The 23,867-nt window shown below is 41.4% G+C and overlaps 1 protein-coding gene across 1 annotated transcript; it reads right to left on the bottom strand.

Annotated features, from left to right (window-relative positions):
• Nucleotides 1-6,221: 6,221 nt before the first annotated feature.
• Nucleotides 6,222-13,056, bottom strand: ZNF641 (zinc finger protein 641). Its single transcript, XM_049783235.1, has 5 exons — nucleotides 12,855-13,056; nucleotides 12,280-12,371; nucleotides 10,629-10,758; nucleotides 9,368-9,481; nucleotides 6,222-8,029 (listed from the first exon to the last, which is right to left on the bottom strand). The coding sequence occupies exons 1-5, from the start codon at nucleotides 13,036-13,038 to the stop codon at nucleotides 7,275-7,277; spliced, it is 1,275 nt and encodes a 424-aa protein (XP_049639192.1). The 5' UTR covers nucleotides 13,039-13,056; the 3' UTR covers nucleotides 6,222-7,274.
• Nucleotides 13,057-23,867: the final 10,811 nt, after the last annotated feature.

Below are 23,867 nucleotides of genomic sequence, written 5' to 3'. Positions count from 1 at the left end.
CCCAGGTCAGCTGCATGCAAGGCATTTAGATACTTATCTCTTAGGGCCCTAGCTTTCAAAGTTTTAAGTGCAAGTATATATTGATTCAACAAACTACTTTTAGTAATTTGTTTTAGATTTGTAAAATGGTGTCCAAGGTGTAGCATTGCAGTAAGTGACAAAAAAGGAAGTATCTTTAAGGGATTTCTTAACTTGTGAAGGTTTCCAAGGTACAAAGAGATTGTACTCAGCCATATAAAAAGAGATTCATTTCTCTTTTATGACAGTTTTTCAAAATATAATAGGTGAAGAAAAAAGACAGTGAATAATAAATTAAAGATGGCTCTACATTTTGCATAAAATAAAAATTTTTGTAATTTTTAAAAATTTTCTGTAATTGTATAAAGAAAGTGAAGGATACACACAAAAAACTAAGTGGTTCTTTATTGTAAATAGAAGTCATGAGAATTCTAGGGGACACCTTAAATTGTGATGCCTTATCTTTTATTTGCTTTCAGAGTCATAAATTGAAACTTTTAGAAATAAGGTGGAAGTTTTCACACAATTGTTTAGAAAGAAATTTGTACTTTGCATACATTATTTTGTTACACCTTCATTGCACTCTTTTGAATAGAGTTTATATGGAAAAGCTAATAGTCTGAGAAAGTGAAATTTAGAAATGGGCTTCCTCCCCTGCAAATCTTGTGCTTCCTTTATAGCACTTATGATCTTGAATGGGGTCTCACTATTTACTCAATTCTGTGAGATGGATTTCGAAAGTTTAGACTTCATTTCTACAGAGTCTTTATGGTTTAGCTATTTCTTACATGTTTGTTAAAATGTTATTAGACACATTTGCATGTATAAGTTTGTGCTTTAAACATACAGACATCTCCATTAACCAGTGGTCTTCAAGCAATGTCTTTCCTGTTCTTCGTTCTCTGCTGGGGAGCACAATATGACAAAGCTATATTCATTCTGGACATAACAAATGGTTGGGCAGGACTACACTGCCGCCAAAACCGTAATGCTAAAGAGGTCCAAGAAGACAGGTTAGTTTGGTAATTAATAGAGGACACCATGTCAGGAAAAGCTTGGAAAAAGGCAATGAGTTTGGAAAAGAGGAACAGAAGATGGAAGAGTGTTGGCATGAAACTAGAAAATGTAATTCTAGGAAAGTAAGGAGAAGGAAGTTGGGATTCAACAGTTCACCTGAGGTGGCGGAGAGAACAGCAATAGCAATAGATATCTGAATAGACAGAGCTGTTTCTCTTTCCTCTCATGAGTTGCCCCTTTTTTGAGGGGGCTGTTAGAGATAAGAACAGACCTTTGTCAAAAGTTATTATACTGAAAATTACTGGGGGGAACGAGGAAGAGTGGGAGTGAAGGTGAATGCACAAAAATGGAAACAAAGCTTAGAGGCAGCAGAATAACTTTAGTTGGGGGTTCAGAAAGCTGCAGAGATGTTGAAATAATATCAACTAACCACTAAGCTCTTTATTAAAATAGCACCAATAAAAATTCCACCAACAGTTCAAAGTCCTCATGTTGTGCTCAATGCTTGCAGACTGATTCCTCTCACTACAGCAAAGCTACAGGGGCAGGAGGCCATGCCAGCTTCCACATGTTTTCTCCTATCCTCTCAAAAACATCTTCCTCTCTCCTTTTCCTCTGTCAGATAGCCCTTTCACCATCAAAACAGAAGACTTGGGACTGGAGCGGTGGTGCAGACGGTTGCGTGTCTGCCTTACATGCACTAGCCTAGGACTGACGGCGGTTTGATCCCCCAGTGTCCCATATAGATCCCTCAAGCCAGGAACACTTTTTGAGCACATAGCCAGGAGTAGCCCCTGAGCGTCACTGGGTGTGGCCCAAAAACCAAAACCCAAAACCCAAAAACAAAACCCAAGCAGAAGACTTATGGTACACCTCCTTCTTGCCAAACCCTGTGTGTGTGTGTGTGCCTTCCCCAATTTCTAATTTTTATGAACTGTCACAGCCACTAACACCTCAGACTCCAATATCAGACCTGTTATTTTGTCTCCCAAGAGCAGAATGACACTTGCATATCCTTGGGAATGAGGTCATTTTAAATTTGTGCCTATGACCTCATTGTCTCTACTTTGCTACTTCCATCTCTGGGTTTGGGTGAAGCAGTAGCTGGAATTTAGGATATCAAGAGGGAAGCAGAGGGGTGGTTCCAACCTGTGTTTATTTCTTTCTTTCTTTTTACTTTTTTTTTTTTGGCCATGCCCAGTGATGCTCAGGGGTTACCCCTGGCTCGGGGGACCATATGGGATGCCAGGGGATCGATTGCGGTCAGTCCTAGGTCAGCTGCTTTCAGACAGATGCCCTACCACTGTGCCACCACTCCAGTTCCCAGTTGTTGTTGTTGTTGTTTTTAATCTGGAGGGGAAAAATAAAAATGGAGGAAAGAGTAGACTGAGGAAGTCAATATTTGGTCACATTGTTTTATTTAGGTGACATGAACCAGAAAGAGCATGATCCAGAGGGATACAAAGAATTAAAAGAAGTTCACAAGCCATCAGAGGGAATCAAACCAGGCAATAGCTAGAAGCATGGTATAAAGAGTTAGGAATTGAAAAGAACACTGTTGAAAGTGTAATATTGTCCTGGCAAAAACCCAAAATCAAAAAAACAAATAGGTCAGAAAAGTGTGTGGTCAGAATATAAAATGGAGGTTACAGAAACTTGGGGTCTGGGGTTGAAGTCATAGGCAAGATTTTCTGCCTTGGAGGAAAGGGCATTGATTATCCACCCCCAACCCCCAGATTTAAGTCAACTCTAACCAGACTTTGGAGAGTTCCACAGAAGTTGCAGGACTGTAGCTTAGTTTAGACTGTCCTTGTGGGTGTGCCAGAGAGAAATTGGAGAGTGCAGCAGGGTTAAGGCTTGCAAGACAGAGCCCTTCTTGAAGATTATATTGGACAAAATCTTCAAAGTAGAGTATTATATTTGTCAGGCACCGTGGCTTGATTACAACTCCTACAAAGTTGTATGAATGGGTTCAAGGCTTGATTGTATGGCATCTGATAAAGTGGCCTGGTTCCCTCTACTGTCTTTTTTTTTTTTTTTATTCTTCTATTTTCCCCTTAATTATCACTAGAAAATCCCTTGCATGGTACCTTATGGATTGCAATGCAGTCGTGAAGTTTGAAAACTTGCGTCTATTTGCTTATGGTATCTGGCCTTTCTACCTTTAACCTCTTTTTCAAAGCTTGAAGAAGGATCATATAACAAGTCACATTTCCTTGGATGTCAGCCTTGTAGTTGTACAGTTTCCATTCTTTGAGGTTCTGTCCTTTCATCCTTTCAGATTTCTGGGCCTGTGAAGACGCTCCAACTCCAACATGAAAAATTGGTATTACTGCAATTGGTGACTAACACATTCTCTTTCTGATTTAAGGTTGGAGAAAGACCTCAGAAATCAAGGAATATAGAACTGAGCTGTATTTGTTAGTACCTCTTCTCTTTCCTTGAAAAACACAGAGAATGTAAGCCATAGCCTTCTAGCCATTAAAGAGCAGACAGTCCTTAATACTCTGGTTTCTTTGTCTTTAAAAGACTTATCTTTCCATTCCTGGCCTTGTGACACGGCAGAAAATCTGGCTGCAAGAGTTATGAAGCCCTTTGAAGATCCCTGCTCTCCCTTAAAGAGGTGAAAGTACCATTGGTTTAAATGAAATCTGAATCTCAAAGCACTGTCTCCCAGTGAATCACCAATTGAGAAAGGGCTGTTAAAAGCCTTGAATCAGTTCAAAATTTGCATTTTCAAAGTTAATTTCCAGGTGGTGGTATTGCTGGCTTAAAAAGCCCAATTGAGATCAGAGGCCTGGCCTAGCATTTCCAAAGACAAAAGGAAATTTTGTCAGCAGCCTGATGGAAGATTTGACTTGTTAATGCCCAATCTCTCTTCCCTGCACACTCCTTTGACTAGACAAGGGAAGAACCTATATTCTTATACCTCTGATTCTCAATGAAGGCTTACTTTGTTTGCCTTGATGGAGATAAGAAAGTGGTTTGATTCCAGTAGGGGTGGAAAGGGAAGGATTTTTCTCTCAAAGTACCACCCCTTTAACTCCTTGAAGGCATATTACATTTATAAAAGAAAGTTATCCTTACAATTTTCAAAAAGATAAGGCTTAAAATGTAACTAGTCCTGGGAAGAGCAATAGGTCTTTATTTCAGTGTTACTTATTTTGTGATAAGTCCTGATAGGGACTATAGAAGGCAAAAAGATAACAGGTTATTGAAGATGAACTTCTCTGATACTTTGAACAGAAAAGTGACTTAAAAAAACTTAAAGGTGACAGGGTAGACACGTAGCAGAAGGAAATTGATGGAAGATGGATATTTGAGGCTGGTTCTTTGCGAGAAGTTGTTTAATACTAAAATCATTCACCAGCTGATGGCTATTTTTTGCTTTTATTTTTGTCCAAGGGAGTGGTGTTGGACCGAGGTAGAGAAAATAGTAGAACACTAGACATGAAGAAGGGTCTGCCCCTTCTACAGAAAGTCCACAATGCCTTTCAAGTGGGTCTGTAATTGCACCCAACTAGGGGTTTCATGTCCTTGCAGTGACTAAAGCAGATCAAAGGTTAATGTGGTTTTAAAACTGTGATTTGATAGTAAGGAAAGGCCCCTCCGACAAGTGGGGAGCTGGATTTCTTAGCACCTCTTATCTTTCCTTGAAAAAACTCAGAGAGAATGTAAGCTATAACCTCCTAGCCATTAAGGAGCAGATTGTCCTCATAGTCTACTCTGGTAACTTTGTCTTTAAAATACTCAGGCATCCATTCTTTCCTTGCCTTGCAATTCTCAATGAAAATAAATAATGGCCCTATTAAGTTTTTATAGCTCCCCTTCTTTGACCCCACTTCAGTGAATCCATGGATGGGCTCACAATCTGCTAAATGTATGCAAAACCGTACATTTCTAGTACCTTCATACTCTTAAAGTGAGTTTCTGATGTGTAGTAGATTCTCAAGAGGATCTGTGATCCCATGCATTACTATTATTTTCATAAAGTCTATTTGTATTCATGAAGTAGGTCTAGAGGGAGGGTAAGCCATCTGACATGCCTTACAACAGAAAGCCAATACTTTCTGATTCTATGAAGCATTTCCTAACACTGATCTCCAAAGTTCCTGTTTCTGAAAGTCTTGGGCAAGGCTGATCATTTTACTCTGTTCATTGGAATAAAAGAAGTGAAATGCATTCCAAAGAAAGTGAAAAAGCTGCTTTGAACAGCAGGAGGAAAGTGCGATATGGGTTGCTGAATTCATACTCACTCTGGTCTATCAGCCAAACGACCTTATTTTCCATCCCATTTGGGTCTCAGACTCTGAGGGACTATGATTCACCCAGTTTGGTTTTTTTTTCCTAAGCAAACAAGAGCCATTAAACTGGGTTTTTACAACTCATTCCTTTTGCCTCGCTGATCTTCTCAACTGGAGTTGAGAAGTAAGTGTGTAAGGGAAAAATCTGAATTCAAGAATAAAAGAGAAACATAGTTCACACTCATCTGTTTTGCTCCTTTTTCTTTCTAGCACCCAACTCGCTCTTTTCACATGTGATTTTTAAACTATAAGACTGGCATGAACACACCCACAGACCACTAGACCAACTTATTAACAACTTTGCAATGGTTATGCAAATTCTGGTGTCAAGACCCTTCATGTGGACACTTTCCCACAACTGGGGGATAACTGACTGGAAAGTATTCTCCCACATTAGCTGAAAAGGTAAACCACAGCCATTTCTACAAAAGTCCTATTTCTGTACCGATGAGCTCCTCACAAAACCCCTAGCACCTGATGGTCAAACAAAAGTGATGACACCTTGCAAGCTCTGGGATTCCTGCCTTCCTTTCTCCTCATGTCTGACAAGACCCCAAACTCACTTAGCTCAAAGCTTCCAGAATCCCCTTACTCAAAGTAAACAAGAAACAGGTCACCTGTGGATGTTCCTTTCTTCTCCCAGGCAAAAAATAATCTGCAGCCCAGAAGTTCACGTCTATAAAACTTTCGATATATGTCTGTATGTATTATATGTACATTAATATTGACCTTTGTGCTACTCTCAGCAACACTAGAATGCAACACCTCAACCTCCATAAATTAACCCATCACTTAACCTGTCCTATGAGGGCTCCTTAATTTCTCAGCATATTTCCTATTTTGAAACAAAACAAAGAGCCGATACAATCCCCACTACCCTCACACCCAGAACACAGCCTCAAGAACACAGCCCTAGAAAACCTAGCTTTCACAGTCTGCACATTTTTTTTTTTTTTTTGCATGCTCTCTTCAAGGACCCTCCACAGATACACATAGACACAAAGATACGGTTCAGATATGGGTCTGTTCAAGGGAATCAAGTTTTATCTTCTGTATGGGCCTGGGTTACTCAGGGTTATGTATGTATAGAGTACGTCTCTTAGTTCTGGAGTGTGATCTTTTAGCAGGGTATATGTGTATGCAGAATGTAGGGAGTAAGAATAATAGGCAAAAAGGTTATTATTTGTCTTGCAGCCAGTGGAGGTGAGAAGTGTAGATATATATATTCAGATGACTGGGGTAAGTGAATGATGGACCCACAGAAGAATGAGGCCTGCCCCATAGTTTTCGCCTAGATTCAAAAAAAAGAGGGGTGTCTCTGGGTGCTGGGTGCCTGCTAATGATCTCTTTCCTTTTTCCTTATTACTCTTTAACCCAGTGTTCACCAGAGTGTTTCAGAGTCACCAGTTCTGTAGGATGAGAGCTAGAATGGCTTACTGAGGCAAGGAAGTTTAGGAAACACTGCATAAAAGAGGATGAGCAATTGGTTTTACGGTGCAAGTTTTTAGAGCCTTTAACATAGCTAATATGATATTTTAATCCCTCCTGAGAAGGAGAATATAACAGAATACAAAGGGGCGGTACCCCAAGTATATAACAACTGATATATGGCTTTGGCTCCATCCAATCAAAACAGGCCTCAGCCCCCAACTACCATCACTGGATCCCTCTTGGGGACCGAGTTGGGCTGAATATAATAAACAGGCCCACGCAGTCTGCACTGTTTCCCAAAAGTTTTGCCCGAAGAGCTCTACTTTATGGATACCTCACAGAAGTGGTGAGCAATGCACTAGCCAAGGCTGGGAGCTCATCTTTCGAGGACGGGGGCAGTTTCCTGACGCTGGCCATCCGTGTGCTGAGAGTGGCAGCTCTGCCAGGGACTCTGGCTAAGTGCCAGCGGGTAAGACGTGCCTCTAGCTGCAGCAGGGAGAGATCTCAAAAGGCAGAAGCGCCCCTGTCCCAGGTGCTCCGAGGACTTTGTCCCTGGTGGGTCAGGAGGTGCCTGTCCAGGTGGTGCTTGCGGCCAAAGCTCTTCTCGCAGCGAGGACACTGGAAGGGCTTCTCCCCAGTGTGGGTCAGCCAGTGTCTCACCAGGTGGTGCCGCCGGCCGAAGCTCTTGCCACACTCAGTGCACACATGGCACTTGGGCACGGGTGGGGCCCGCTGGCGCTTCTGGGCCCTGGCGCCCTCCTCCTCTTCCTGGGCCCTGCAGGCTTTCCCCTCCGCGTGCACTCTCTGGTGGCTGGCCAGGTGGGAGTTGCACCTGAAATTCTTGCCACACTCCGAGCACCTGCTGGGCTTGTCCTGCAGGTGGGTCTTCTGGTGCCGGATGAGGTGATGTCTTCGCCCAAAGCTCTTCTCGCACTTGAGGCAGCTGTAGGGCCTCTCTCCCGTGTGCGTTTGCTGGTGCCTGGCCAGGTGGGAGCCCCACACGAACTGTTTCCCACACTGGGGGCAGGTGTGCGGTCTTAACAGGGAATCCATCTCGGTGCTGCACAGAAGATTCGAGAAACGATCTTCCTGAAGGAAAGGTGGGCCCAAGAGCAGACCTCGGGAGCTTCTTGGCACGGAATTCCAGTTCTCCTCCTGCTCTGGGTTCCAGAGCACGGTGTCTTCGGACACGCTAGACCACATTCTGGGAGGGTCTGCTTCTAGTTCAGGGGTGTCCCCTTCGTGTTCACTTCCATTTCCTAAAGGGAAAACATTAATCCCAAGAGGCAAGTCACATGAGGGCACCAGAGACACAAGTCAAAGAAGAGGTTGTTTGATGCCTGGTAGGGCCTAATCTTATTCCAGAGGGTAGAGAAAACAGAATACTCTTGTCCTAGTTTACAGTGACAGCCATTAAAGGGGCCCACGCAGTAAAGAAAGATCAACTCCAACTATTACTGGTTGGCTGGAGCAATTACACCTCCCCTCATCACCACCCCCAGTGAGACTGGGGTACAGTTGTGGCAGTTTGAGCAGCAGAGACTGGTGAACTGTCCAAGGCTTTTCTCCCTCAGTTCCATAGACCTTCAGCTGTATCTGTTTGGACTGCTTATCCTTTACTTTGTACACTGTTCCTTTTGCCTGGCCCTAAACCTGACCTTACCCTGGTCCCAAATCCAGCTCTCTCATCCTCTCTCTCATTCTCTCTCTCTCTCTCTCTCTCTCTCTCTCTCTCTCTCTCTCTCTCTCTCTCTCTCTCTCTCCCTCCCTCCCTCTCCCTCTTTCAGCCTAGTGGTTTTTTGTAAGGTCCTTGACTTCTCTATTAAACAAGGATTGCAGTATCTTGTCAGAGTTTTGCCTGATTGGCCTCTGACAAACCGAAGGCTCCCATGGACTCCGGACAAGAAGCATAGAGAAAGAATCTGGGCTGAGAAGGCAGATCACTTTATTTTCAACCAGAGTTCCCCTTAAACTTCCGCAAGCCTTTATTTTTATTTTGTAAAAACTAGAATGGCTACAGATCAATTGTACTGGTGCATACTAGCACTTTAAATGGTTGTGACTGTTGTTGTATATTCCCATCATTTATTTAACATTTACAGTGGTAAATATTTAATTATCATTTACAATGATACATTGCTATCCTCCTGCCCAAACACAGATGAGAGGTAAAGAGTGTGCTGTAGTCAGCACTGGTGGGGTAACTACCTGTGAAGAGGAATAACACAGACAGGCATGAAGGAAGGCATTTCTGCACTGGATGGGAAGTTGAACTTCACCACCTCCACCAATATTGTTAACATTCAGTGTGTGCTTATGATGTCCCTGGTAACACATTATGGTCTACAATAACTTCTGGACAAGGAACCAAAGATCAGTTCTGTTTCTTCCTTAGGGTCCTGTGGGCATGGTCCCAGATTTAAAACCAGGAAGTCTTGTTGCGTGGCCTATGCTAAACCATTATTACATAGTCCTACTTTTGAAGGTCTCTATATTTTGAGTCTGTAGCTTGCTGAGACACAGGAAGGATCAGAGAGCCATGCGATAATGACACTTCCAAGAGGACCAAAAGAAGTGGATAAAAGTCCAGGTCTTACCTGTGTATGTGACCCTCAGGATGTCCCTTTCCTCTAAGTCCTGGGGGTCAGGGACCCATTGTTCTTCTCCTCCTTCGAGTTGAGAAAGCATGTCTAGTTTTGGAATTGGAAATCCTGGCCAGGGAGAAGAATGAAAACAGAGGTGTAAAGAAGTTCAACTGTAAATCTATATTTCTGAGAAAAACATTATAAAATGTTTCCTAGATTATTCCTTGGATGCTGAATAAACTAGGACCAGGCATAGGCCTCATTTCTTGAGTTATCTACTGCTCCAATTTTGTTAAATTGCATTTCTCTCTTTTAAATAATCACATTCTCCTCCAACTCTCTTCACCAAAATTTCAAATTATTCTTTCTTGTCATAACGTCATTTAATCATCTGCATATCCCACTTCCATGATCTATTATCCCACTTCCTCCAGATGGCATCTAAGTTTCCAAAGACCTGTTTTTATCTTTTATTTTTATTATTTTAAAAATAATATCTTTTTTAAGCACCATGATTATAAACATGTTTGTAGTTGGGTTTCAGTCATAAAAAGAACACCTCCCTTCACCAGTGCAACATTCCCACCACCAATGCCCCCCATCTAGCTCCTCTTGTACTCCCTGCCTATATTTGAGACAAAAAGACCTGTTTTTAAATTAATTGTTTTTTGTTTTGCCCTCAGCAATGCTCAGGGCTTATTCTTGACTTTGGCTCAGGGTTCATTCCTGGCAAACTCAAGACCATGTAGGATGCCAGGGATTAAACCTGGGAGGACTTCATGCAAGACAAGCACCTCAATCACTTTATGATTATTCCAATCCCTCCAAGAATCTGGTTTATTTTATCTCTAACACCCTTCTCTCTGCTTTGGAAAACTTCTAATTCTCAACCAAGAAGAGACTAAAGTTCTCTTATCTGTAAAGCAGTATTTATTGTTTAAGCATTTCACACTTCACATCTATTTCTCTGGACTAACCCTAGTGTTCTTCCTTTGGTGAAAGCCTAGATAGTTTTTGTTTTGTTTGTAGTATTCAAGGGTAAGACCCCTGGCTCTGTGTTCAGGAATTACTGCCTTGAGAAGCCATAAAGAGTCCTATGGAGCAAAGTCAGGTCCACTGGGTTCAAGGCAAGTGCCTTAATCTCTGTACTATCTCTCCAGCCCCCTACATATACTCTTGCCAGAAAAGAACCTTAGACAGACACCATTTCTGAACAACTGAACCCATCCTCCCAGGGTATAATCTTTCAGTAGTTGGGCAAAGTCATGCTTACTTAAAGAGACCACAATTCCACAGTTTTCCTGCATGACATATTCTCCATAAAAGTCTGTCTGAGAAGGGTCCAGGCTCCGCCACTCTTCCTGAGAGAAGCACAATGACACATCTTTGATGGTAACCAGGCCCTGAAACAAGATGAACAATCATTTGTCAGCAGTTATTCTTTAAGAAAAAACAATATGCTTTAGTATTAAAAACTGCAACATCTAGTGCTAGAGGAAGAAATGATGAGGTGGGGAATACAGTTTTGGTAGAGTAGATGAAGGAAGAGGTAAAGTTCACAGTCAGTGTCTGAGCAAGGATATGTTTGCAAGTAAGTTTGCCAAGAGGACACAGGACAAGACAGACAGGGGTATTCTATACATTGCTTGCCATAATTAACTATGTGTCTGTCTGCCTACTCTCTCCTTTCACTTCTTATATTCTATATTTTTTATTGCAGAACTTGTGCACTAGCTTCTCCTCTTTCCAATTGACTTTCCTTTTATAGCAGCACAAAATGATATAGGTAAAATATTCTGTAGCATTTCCCTACCTACCCAATACCATGCCATAGCCTTATCTTCTTGAGGTAGCCAGAAGCCTAGTTTCTGGAGCCACTTATAAGTAGTGTGGTCAAAGATCTTGTTATAATATTCTCATCTATAAAAATATGGATAGCTAAGTTTCCTTCAGGATTAAGAATACAAGTACTATAAGCTACTCTGGAATATAGCTATTGTTACTATTATTATCTTCCCATAACTCTCCCATGGCCTTCTGAATTGAAAACTTATGTTCTCCCTTTGGCTCTGTACTCTTTATATCTTTTTATATTCCATTCCATAACCACTCAATCATTCATTCAATCCTATTTACTTTATGTTTTCCCATCGTCATGCTTCTTTTAGATCTTCTTTTCCTAATTTTTTCAGATTTAAGTTTTGTTTTGTTTTGGGGCCACATCCAGAAGTGCTCAGGCTTACTCCTAGCTCTGTACTTGGGAGCACACTATATGGTGATATTTGGGACCATATAGGGTTCCAGGAGCAAACCTGAGTTGGACCATGCAAGCCAAGCACCCTACCTACTCTATTCTCTCCAGTTCATCTTTTCAGATTTCCTATAGGACATTACTGAAGTCTTTCTAATATCTCTGTGTAAATAGTATAGTCATCAATAAAAAGTTGTAATCTCCAAGAATATTGTTATGTCTTTCCCTTTATTTATAAAAGTATTATAAGAGGCCGGATTGATGATACAAGGGCACTTGCCTTCATGCGGCAGACCTTGGTTGAATCCCCAACACAAATGGGTCCCCCAAATTCCACAGGAGATAGTACTAAAGAATCCTAGTGCCACATCCTTGGGCCTTATATTAAACGGCTGACCCACAGACTACTGCCAGGACTAGTTTTGGGAGCTTCTATGTACTGTGTAGGAGCTCCTTCCCATCTACCCTACCCCCCAAATATTCTGTGCCCCTTGGAAATTGAAGAATCTATTCACATTTAAGATAATCAGTCCTTATGATCATAAGAAATGACTACAACAAATTGTTAATATTATTTTAATTATTATGTGAAATAACAACTCAATAGGAGAATATTAAGCTGCTAAGAGCATGGTGAAAGCCCAGGAGAGATTAAGGGAAGCAGTTTACCCACCTGTGATCCAGCTGCAAGAAGTGCAGCTGCCATCTCCCAATCTCCAGTACCCCCTTCCTGGGGAACAGCCGGGACCCAGGGAGCTGACTGTGCTGCAGAAAGGAGAGAGGGACCATTAGGGATCAATCATCGAGCACCGAAAGCCTGAATCTCAGCTTAGAGAAGCGATAGGGTCACATCTCCTATGTATGCCTCTCTATAAAACTGAAACGCATAAATGTGCCAGGAGATCACTCTGAATGTTATTCTAAATTCAGTGTTTCTGTCATCTATCTTTACTAATGGTTTGAATTTTTATTATTTGAGCATGATTTTCAAGTAGTGAAGTGAAGTTTACAGCGTTTCTATCACCTCCCTTGTCTTCTACATTCAATGTCACCTGCCATGCACTTGCAGCAGATACAAAGAGTGATTGTGCAATAGCTGGAAGATTTCTAGTTACATGGCTCACAGATTCCAGGACCTCTCCTATTTATATGAAGAGAACCCAGGAAGAACAATCCATAGCAGTTTGAGCTATTTTTTACTTTGAAGTAGGAAACGACAGTGTCATCTCCCCTCTTGCAGACTCTCACCTTTCTCTTGAAGAGACTGGGACTCCTCTTCAAGGTCACAGCACAGGTGCTCCAGTGGCCCTGGAACTGCTCTCCACGGAGCCTCTTCCAGGTTTCGCCTTTCCACCTGGGGCTCTGCTCCACTTAGCTGGACATTCATGGACTCCCATCCTGTGCCTAGGGCCGCTGTCTGTTCTGAAAGCATTTCTGCTCTAAGCCCAAATTGTGACCTGGGAGGAAAAAATCATGTTAGCTGAACCCATGATCATTAAAAAGGGGTGACATTCCTAAGAGAAAGATGGAGAACAGCTTCAGGGATATAAGACGAAACTGACTAAGAGTAGTTTGATGAAAGATGAACTTGGAAAGCTTGATAAGCTCCAATGAACTAAGTCTTAGCCTGGATTCTTGGAAGAACTTAAAAATTAGCACAGGCATTTGGCTGGAGGAATAGATAGTACAGTGGGTAGTATGCTTGCCTTGCCTGGAGCTGATCCAGGTTTGATTCCCAGCATCCCATACTGTAATTTCTGAGCATAGAGTCAGGAGTTCCCCTTGAGCATCAATGGATTTAGCCCAAAATCAAACCAACAACCCAAAAGTTAGCCGGTGTTATCTAGCAAAGTGATGAATAATTGTTTTGGGGACTTCGCAATAGAAACAGAATATCCTTGAACACTGGAAGAACTACATTAAAAAATAAAACTTAAAAGCAGGGCTAGAGAATTGAGGGGATTGGCTCAGTGGTACAGTGCATGCCTTGCATGTGTGAGTTTGATCCTCAGAATTGGAGGAAAATAAAAGCAAAAACTCAAAAGCTAATAAGTGAATTTCTACCAGAAAATACAGTAAAGCAATGTGGAAGGGGAAGAGACTTGCACTAAAACAGTGAATAGAAGCATATAATAAGGCACAAATCCCACTTTCATCCATGAACATGCAATGCAATAGTTTCGACAGGAAGATATTCCAACCAAAACGCACATGTGTGCTATGATATCTCTTTTATGATCTTGACCCAAATGGTAGCTCTCTTCAAACAATCCTCAACATAAAGATGAGATAGAGAAAAATAATTAACATAATTATAGTAAAAAGACCTGAAAAACAGGCAAAGACTTCTATGCAACTTCATCAGGCAAGAGAAACTGCTTGTCATTGAGAAGTTGATCTCTAATTGGGCAAAGTGAAAAAGAACAGAAAAAGGTTGGACCAGATGGAAAAAGGAATGCTTTTGTTTCTAATATGAATGTGGGTTGAGTGAACAGCACTGTGACTTGAGACACGGGTAAGAACTTAAGACATAGGAAAGAACCAGTCAGGGCTCAATTGAAAGCTAATGTCCATTTTAAAGGGAAGGAGGTCTAGACCAGAGTGCATTTACTTCAAGAAACCACCACTAGGACATAGCTTTAAAAAATGGGCATAATTTTATCTTGCCTAGAGAAGGCTGATAAATAAAGCTGCTGAATCAACAAGGAGAGAGAGAGAGAGGAGAGAGAGAGGGAGAGAGAGAAAGAGAGAGAGATGGCTTTCTACCTCACATACATATCTTGATCACAAGAGACTGCGGTTAGATATGGGGTGGGTAGGTTGAGGGTTTCATCGGTATTCAGTCCTTACTCCTTCCTGGCTCTGTGTTCAGGGCTCATGCCTGGAGATGGTCAGAAAGGGGCCCATAGGCATTGCTTAGGGCAGAACCGAGGTTGGCCATGTGCAAGGCAAATCCTTGCACTACCCACTGTGTTATCCCTACCCACTGTGCTATCTCTCCAGCTCTTATATTAGATTCTTTTATTCCCCCCCCCCCCTAATTTCTTAAGGCTAATTCTGCAGTGCACAGAATCAGGTTGTCAGTAGTTCTTTTTTCCCCCCTTTGGACATCTTAGAGAGGCATGAACGGTTCCAACTGTGCTATGCTAGAGACCTCTAACAGAGAAATTATCTGTGGGTGTCCATAAAGTGCCTTTATGCTTAGCATCATCTTACACTTGAGAGTCTTCCTCAACACAGCCAAGCAACAGGAGCCAGTGAAAGGTTCGCAAAAAACAACGGGACACCTTGGTAACTATCCCGGTTAACTCTCCAAACAGTCAGAATTGTTGGCAAGAACACCTAAGTTCAAGATACCAGTGACAGATGTCAAATTGTTTATCTTCTTGCAATGTATTTTTTGGGTCTTGGACAAAAGAGGTGTGTTGAAACCCTAAACCCAAAGCACAGGAAGGAAACAATTTCCTCTTTCATTTCACAAGTCCAAAGACTTCTCATGGGAGGCCCCACTCTGGACCGATTTCCAGTTTAGGAGGTTTCCTTTTTGGAGACTTCTCAGGAGCTAAGGAAATTCCTATGGCAAACTTCCAGCTGAGCTTTCCCCTCGAATTCCAGCCCCACTGGTCTTTTCTTTGTGATGGCATGGGTCCCCTTCTTCCCTAGAGGTTTTCCTTGCTGACTAACCCCTTTCAGAAACTTCTGGGGGTTTATTTAAGACACCTGTCTCAAACCTACTTCTTCATCCCCCCTCAGCTGAGTCCTGTGATGGGAACTCTTGTAATACAACTCCAGGGGCCAACTGCTAACCTCTCCCAAACTCCTGCGGAAAGTGTTCTCAACAGTTAGCAAGGCTGTCTTCATTCTGCATTCCCTCTCTACTAGGGATCAGCACCTGACCCCATTTCTCCTAGCTCTAAGGTGACCAGTAATAATGCCAGGGAGCAGAGGGGCTGGCTTCCAGGCATTTTCTAATCTCCAACCTGCCCCCTACTCCCAAATCTAGGTGGGGAGGGTTGCGAGAGACACCTCAAGTTTTTTTGTTTGTTTGTTTGTGCAGGACAAAGGCCATTTTACAGAAAGGAGTAGCCCAAGGACAAGGGGGACAAGACAAGGGGTGGCAAGCATTCCACCAGAGAATACCAGCTCCGCCTGGGGTGGGGCGTGCCCAGCACTGAAGCCTGCCTGGGGGTGTCAGGTTGCTTCTTCCCTCCTTCTGCTCACTGTGCCCCAAGCAGAGGATCAGATTTCGGGAAGAGGGAGGGTGGACATCCAAATAACAAACAAACAAGCAAACAAACCAACCAAACAGAGGGAGGCAGAGCTGGGGAAGGGAAAGTGAGCGGAGCAAAGAGGGTGCCAGGGAGGGCCATCTGGAGGAAGAGGGGCGCCCTGGGGTGACCTGGGCTGCACTGACAGCCAGGTCGGGGACCAGAGTGCTCCCTGGGCCCTGCTCTGGGCAAGCAGAGGAGGGAGGAGGAGGCCGCGTCCCTCCTCCTCCCTGCTGCCCGGACCCCCGAATGCCACCCAGGGTGCCAGGCACCCCTTCCCTGGCCCGGCCGGCCCTGCCCCTCGCCCCACTCACCCGCTGCTGGGCCCGGCGCGGCCTCCCTCCTGCTGCCAGCTGCCCCGCCCCTGCCCTGCCCGCCTCCTCGCCTGGCACCGACCGGGTCGGGGGCGGAGACGGGCACAGGAAACCCCCGCCCGCTTCCGGGGCTCGCTGGCCGAGGGCTGGGCCTGGCCAGGGGCGGAGCCCGGCCCGGGAGGCCGGTCCGGTTCCAGGGAGGGCTCCCAGCCCCCCTGAGCGGACGTTCTCCACCCCCCTGCCACCCTGCGCCCTGCACCCTTGGCGCCCACCTGGGGTCCTTTCGTTGTTAGGGGTCCAGTGGACACCCATGAGGTGCTGAGCGTCCAAGACCACCCTCTGATCATGCAAGGTGCAAAAGGGAGTACCGAGTCCTCCTCCAACTCAGGGGGTCTGGGGAGGACCCCCCCCCCAGTCAAATTTCCCAACAGTTTATATGGAAATATATAACATAGTCAAGCAGTTTATACGGGAATATATAGTCAAATATATATAGTCAATATATATATATATATATATATATAGTCAAATCTTCAAGTAGTTTATATGGAAATGAATAATATGTACTATTATCAATATAGTCAAATATTCCAGCGGTTTATATGGAAACAATAATATATAGTATTATCAATATAGTAATCTTCAAGCTGTTTATATGGAAATATATAACATATATACTATTATCAATTTAGTCCAATCCTCAAGCAGTTTATTTGGAAATATATAACATATAATATTATTGATATAGTGAAATCTTCAAGCAGTTTAAATGGAAATAGATAATTCTATAATATGTAGAAAGCACAAGCAATAACAGTACAATCATTTTATTGTATGAGTAGATGTCTTGATTCATCACTGATTTTTTTGGCTCAACTTTGGTTGTCTAGGGAGACTCTGATTTGAACCCTGGTTCAAACCTGGTTGTCAGGGAGATTCTGAGTCAAACCCTGGCTATCAGGGGAGACTCTGATTTGAACCCTGGCTGTCAAGGGATGCTCTGATTCGAACCCTGGCCATCAAGGGAAACTTTTCAGATAGAACATTCCAAGCTCACTCAACCCCTAGTTCCTTATCCCCGCCCCCCCCCCCCTCCTCATTCGCTCTCTGCCTTCAGCTAGGAATTTTTTCGGAAAAGTTCACTTTACTAGGGTTGGGCTCATCTTAGTCTAGAGTTCTTTATCATGGTCTGGGGGGGGGGTTGGGGCATCTTGGTTCTTACATCATGACTTATGTAGAATTAAAAAGCTGCTTGGTCCAAGAGGCTAGATGGTCACTGTGAAGGACATTGATTGCTCTAGAACATCCATTTTGAGATTCTAAAAGGAACCTTCTATCTACCATGTTTCCCCACAAAATAAGAGTGCCTTCTATTTTTTTTCTTCCAAAGATGCGCTATGGGTCTTATTTTCAGGGGATGTCTTTTTTTTTTTTTTTCATGAAAAAGAAGACAGTACACATGTACTGTTAAATGAAAATAAAGGGAATTTATGACCTGCATATGGTATGGTAGTATGGTAGTTGTCCACACAAACCAGACAAATTGTGAATCCTACAGTATCAAGAATTCACTCAGTTTATGGTAAATTAATTTTCATTCTGAGGCAGAGCCTAGGGCGGACTTAGTTTTGGGAGATGTCTTATATTTTACTCAGAAGGAAACCTGTAAGTAGGTCTTAATTTCAGAGGATGTTTATTTTTGGGGGAAACAGGGTAGATTTCCAGGGAGCCAGGAGAATGGGTCTGAAGGTACATGAGGAGGAATCTGTAGCTTGGCTCTAGTAAAGATGGTGTTCTGGAGGGAGGTCTTTGCAGTTTTACGTTGTCCAATTTGTAGAGGCCAACTAATTGTATAGGATTGCTGAGCTCTAGTTGCATGTTAGCCAAACAAGATATGTCCATATACTCAACAAAATGCAAGAGCACTATAAACAATATTTGGCTATATTGGACGAAATAGATAATGGATATCACTGTTAATTTTTTAAGAATGACAACTTCATTTAAAAAGTTATGCAGCTTACATTGGCACATCTGTTGGACAGAGCTACTTCGGAATAGCTCGAAAACAAATAAAAGATCTGTATTGAAGCGTTAGGATGAGTTGGATTGGAAAAGATTAGTAAAAACTTCTGGAATAGAATAAATAAATAAATGTAATAAATATTACCAGACATTCCCAATATGTAGTAATAATCCTCTGCCATCCTTTAAAATGTTTTTTTAAAAGATGAAAAAAAAGTGACTCAATGGTTATATATGACAATCATTCTTTTACCACACATTTTTGTCCTATGAGGCAGGTAATTCAACCTGGCACTAAGCAATTCCAAAGGAATTATCTAGAGAAACATGAACAAATAATTACAATAAAATATCATAGTGTTTAAATGGATGCATATACTAAGTACTAGCAGAAAGAAGTGGTCAGATGTTGTTAAAATTCATACAAATTCTTGTCCACCAGTAGCCAAGATCGAAAGCAAAGGTCTAGATAGGAGATGGGTGATTCACTAGAATATTTATATGAAAAAAAGAAGAGAAGGGTAAGAAGCTGGGGACCTGGGGGACAGTATCTTTAAGTAGAAAGCCCTAGCAAAGGTGGAAAACCTCTTTTTATATTTCTTTTATTAGAGGGATCTGTGAGTACTTTGCATTGGGTTTAAGACATGTAAGACAGTGAAATTACGGTTTGGGAAGAGGGGCATGTTTGAAAGCATATGGCTAACTACAGTCGAGGATTGAGCATCATATAATTTAATGTAGTAAGACCAGCGGGTAAGGCATCTGGTACTTAAAATCAGAGAAGAAGCATGCTTCTTTTATCTAATGGTTCCACAGACATTCTGTCCTTCCATGCCTTGGAATTATTTTGTCTGAGTCTCAGATTAGGAAGGTCTGTGACTGACATGTAGGAGATATTTGGGGTATCTCTGGAGATGTTATACATAATTTTATTCCTTTTTTTCCCTAGATTTCAGTTACATGGTTATATGAAGGGTGACTGGGAAGTAAATAAAGTATTTGTGTTTAGAAAGAAAGAAATGGGGTTGTTTGAAACCATAACATTGTCTCTGCCTCAAAATACTAAACATAATTAAACCAGCACCTAAATCTGACATTACTTGAGAGGAATATTTGGGGAAAGCAGATAAATTTATAGGTGACCTGTGCTGGCTAGTCTCACTGTAATACACACACACACACACACACACACACACACACACACACACACACACACACACACACACACTAACAGATTCCAAAGAGAAGAGCTTAAAATCTGGGGATTTCCAGCTTTCTGGACGAGCTAGCTGAGCTAGGGCTGTGCTTTCCCTGCCAACTTTTATTGAGCAGAACACAGGAATTCACCTGGGGGTGTAGTTAACACAAAGTACTTATGCCGATTAAGTTTAAGTGGATCTCAGTCAAGCTTACTTGGGGGGCGGGGGGGGGGATACAATTCAAAAAGAATGTGTGTGGAGGAAAGAAAAAGCAAGAAGTGATATAAAAATCAGATACAGGTGTCTACAGTGACCCAAATTGTCCTTGGGAAACACACACACAGCACTTAGTAAAAAAAAAATTAGTTATTGAGGAAACATGGTTTCAATCATGTTACTACTATTAATGCTGTTGCTGTCCTGTTGTGCTGTGCTCCATCACTGTCCTTTTATTGCATCTCCTTTGCCACTTCCTTCCCCAGACCTTCCTTCCCCCTTTTCTTTCCCCCTCCACTTGATAGTCTCAGTTCTGTTCCCAAAGTCTGAGGGTTTATGTTCTTTGAGTACTGTCCATTTTTTTGCTTTACTTCATTATACACTGTGCGTGAGTGAGATAATCTGATATTTATCTTTCTCCTTCTGACTTATTTCACTTAACGTGACATTCTCTAGTCCTATCTAAGTTGCAGTAAAAGTAAAAAATGACATCACCTCAATTTTTATACCTGACTTGAGAAATAATATATGTTTGTATACTATAATTGTTTATCTACTTGTCTGTCATTGGACATTTGTCATTGCTCATTTTCAGATCTTGGTTATTTATAGATAATGATAGCATAGGAGTGCATGTATTTTTTCAAATTAACGTTTTTTGTGTGTTTTTGTTTTTGGGGGGTAAACAATTGCGAGATCAAATGTGAATTCTGTTTTTCATTTTTTGAGATATCTTTGTGATTTTTTTTTTTTTTTACATAGAAAATCATCCAGATGCCATGACATCCAGTCAAGGAGAATTCCTTTCTCACCATACTCTCAATAATAATACTGGCTGCTTCTGGACTTTTTGTTATAGGTCATTCTCTCTAATGTGAGGTTCATTTCATTGAGATTCTGATTTGTTGATTGTTCCTTGATAAGCAGTGATGTTGAATACTTTTTTAATGGGCCTTTGAATTATCTATATGTCTTCTTTGAGGAAGTGTCTGTTGATATTCTCTCCATTTTTTGATAAGATTCTTCATTGTTGACCTTTATTAATGCTTTATAATTTTCAATATTAGCCTTTGTCATATGAATAGTGTGCAATATTTTCTCCCATTCAAGTGAATGCCTTTTAATTTTAGCTTTTTTTTTTTTTTTTTGCTGTGCAAAACCTTTTTAGTTTAAAGTAGTCCAAATTTTCAGTGTTTGATTTGGCTTTCTTTGCCAGTGAAGTAGTAAAGTTTTTCTTTAACTTATTTTTTAATTGTATTTATTTATTTTTAATTAATTAATTTTTAAAGCACCATGATTACTAACATGATTATAGGTGGGTTACAGTCACAAACAGAACACCCCCTTTCACCAGAGTAACATTCCCCCCCTCCCGAGGCCCCCCCTTTCTAGCCCCCCCCACCCATCCACTGCCTGTATTTGAGACAGGCATTCTACTACAGTTATTTGTTTTTAAGTTCAGTAAACTGTATTTTTTTCTTATATAAATGTTAAAAAAATACAATAGTAAAGGTATGACAGTGGCAATCTCTGTTGTTTGCATAGGCTGAGAAAAATATGGGGAAAATAGAAAAAAAATCCTTGGCCTGGTTACAAGAGGGCCTCACCCCGAAGTTTATTGGCATAAGACCAACTCTGAGCTCCAGGCATGCCAGTCTGTCCACCCCGAGTCATTTTCCATGTTCGTGGTGAAACTTTTTCACACTTTAGCTGTTGTTGGCATCAGGTTCCTATATTTGAAGTTTGTGGATTCTATACATTTCTTTCATTGAAGTTAGGCTGATGTGGAGCATCCTCTGGTTTCAGTACTCCATTAGATGCGGAGCGATCTGCCCAGCAAGCAGGTTGTTGCTGAGTCATTTGGGTGTTGAGAGCACTCTTTGGAATAAGTCAAAGCCAGATCAGTGGTAGGTCTTCTCTAGTAGAGGTTTTCATCCTGTTATAGACAATTGTGGTTGTTTCCAAAGATGGTGTCCATTATTCAGGGGTGTATGGGCACTGCGCATTCTTTTGAGGCGTAAGCCAAATCATTATGCTAACGTTCAGGGTATAAGGCCTAACTGCATTATCAACTTTGTGTTCCCATCTCTATTAGATGAGAACTTGTTTGCGTATATATTATTTTCCCATTTTAATGTGCCCATGCAAAAGAGAAACAGTGCCACAAGATATTGTTGGTGCATCAGGTCCGACATTCCCCATAGCTTGGTTCAAACATGAATTCTATACAGAGGTACTCTTCTAACAGCATTGCTTATAAAACAGATCTCAATGGGGAACAAGTAAATAATCAAATAAAAATTCAGTGGGCAAAATTGTCACTATATAAGAGGATATTCAGAAAAGAGTTACAGATGTTAAGGGAATACATCTGGGATATACAAAGGAGATACACGTGTCCCTTTTATGTTTTGGAGATAGTCAAGGGAGAGAATTGTTTCCTGGACACTACTTTGGTCTGTGATTTGGTTATCTAGAGTCTGTAAGCAACTTGCAGCATCTCATATCAGGAAATGTCCTTGGGGACATCTTGGAAACTGGTTATGGTAGCAAGCAGAGGTATCCAGCGAAGGGAGTTGGAGATAGGAGTTCATTGATAATAGATTGATAGGAACAGAGTTTTGGTTTCTTCTCAGGTGGAGAGTCCATTTTTTCATTTTGGGAGCTGGCTTGCAGTTAGCTTGAGAGAGGATACTAATCTGCTTCATAAAGAGCAAAGAGTTGAGGGTAAAAATGGTTTCATGTGGTAGACAGTGAGGGTGAGAGTAAAGGACTAGAAATGAGCCTGAAGGGTGGAGAGACAATGGAGGGAGAAAAATAATACAACATAGACATTCTGCATATTTTAAACATAGATGAACACCTATGATATCCTATTAAACTATCTGTACTGTATAATGAAAGTGGATTAACTGATATATCCTACAAATTTATAAAAATTTTTTCAAATTGTTTCAAAATGGGAATCGAGAAGGCTGTAGGGGGCATCTGGGACTGCCTCTTCCCCTAATCTTGGACCAAAAGCATACCACATGGAGCCATGTTCTCCTCGTGTTGTCAGCTGAAACCTCCGGCTCCCGGAGAGGCATTTTGAGTAGTAAAGTTTAATCATTGCCTGATTTCCTCTAAAGTGAGTATGATGCCTACATTTTCTGAGATGTCCTACTATCTAGGTATTTAATCTCTCTCTCTTTTTAATTTTTGTGCTACACCTATGGTGCGGAGTCACTCCTGGCTCTGCACTCAGAAATTGCTCTTGGCAGGCTGGGGGACATATGGGATACCAGGGATCAAACCTGGATCAGCTGCATACAAGGCAAATGCCCTACCTGCTATGCTATCTTTCAATCCTTAATCTCTTTTGAATTAACTATTGTATATGATGGAAGTAGGGTTCCAATTTCCTTTTTCTTTATGCAAATGACTATCTAGTTTCTGAGTACCATTTGTAGAAGAGCATTTCCTTTCTCCACTTAATGTACCTTGTTTATTTTGTCACTAGGTAACTGTCCATACATTTGGGGTTTACTTTGGGACTTTCTATTTTATTCCATTGGTTTGGAAGTCTGACTTTATTTCAGTGCCAACTTGTTTCGATTATTACAACTTTAGAATATCATTTGAAGTCAGATAATGCAACGCCTTCTATCCTCTTTTATTCTCAGAATGGCTTTGCTTTGGTTATTTGGTGTTATTGTTCCATATAAGTGTTATTTTTTAAAAAAAATTTAGACCACACCCAGCAGTGCCTAAGACCTACTTATGGCTCTGTGTTAGATATCACTCTTATCAGGCTCAGGGGACTAGATGGGTGCCAAGGATGGAATCTAGATTGGTCTCATGCAAGGAAAGCACCTACATGCTGTACTATCACTTTGACCCCAGTTCCATATAAGGTTCAACTTATTTATTTTATGTCCTTGACAAATGCTAATGAGACTTTTGATAGTGATTTCATAAAATCTTTATGATACTGCAGGTGGAATATAATTTTTTATAATGTTAATTGTTTCCATCCTTGATCATGGACTCTTTGTCAACTTCCTCCTGTAGTCTGCTATTTCTTTTAATAATGATTTATAGCATTTTGTATATGTCTTTCATTGACTTTATTAAATTGGCTTCTAGGTAATTGATGGTTTTATTTTAAAATTTATTTTAAATAAAGTTTGAAATACTTTTTTCAGATTTATTTATAAGAGTTTTTTAGTGGAGTCTTGAGGGTCATCTATGTTTATT

Source organism: Suncus etruscus, chromosome 11 (assembly GCF_024139225.1).
Source record: "Suncus etruscus isolate mSunEtr1 chromosome 11, mSunEtr1.pri.cur, whole genome shotgun sequence".
Taxonomy (NCBI): domain Eukaryota; kingdom Metazoa; phylum Chordata; class Mammalia; order Eulipotyphla; family Soricidae; genus Suncus; species Suncus etruscus.
Note: the sequence above shows the minus strand (reverse complement) of the source record. Positions and strands in the feature narration are given on the sequence as shown.

Excerpts from the sequence above, each read along its gene's own strand:
- ZNF641 (XM_049783235.1), bottom strand. The coding sequence starts at position 13,038 with ATGCTTTCAGAACAGACAGCGGCCCTAGGCACAGGATGGGAGTCCATG. Across the intron at positions 12,372-12,854 it reads CCAGTCTCTTCAAGAGAAAG|CACAGTCAGCTCCCTGGGTC; the intron begins GTGAGAGTCTGC and ends TCCTTTCTGCAG. Across the intron at positions 9,482-10,628 it reads TGGAATTGTGGTCTCTTTAA|GATTTCCAATTCCAAAACTA; the intron begins GTAAGCATGACT and ends CTCCCTGGCCAG.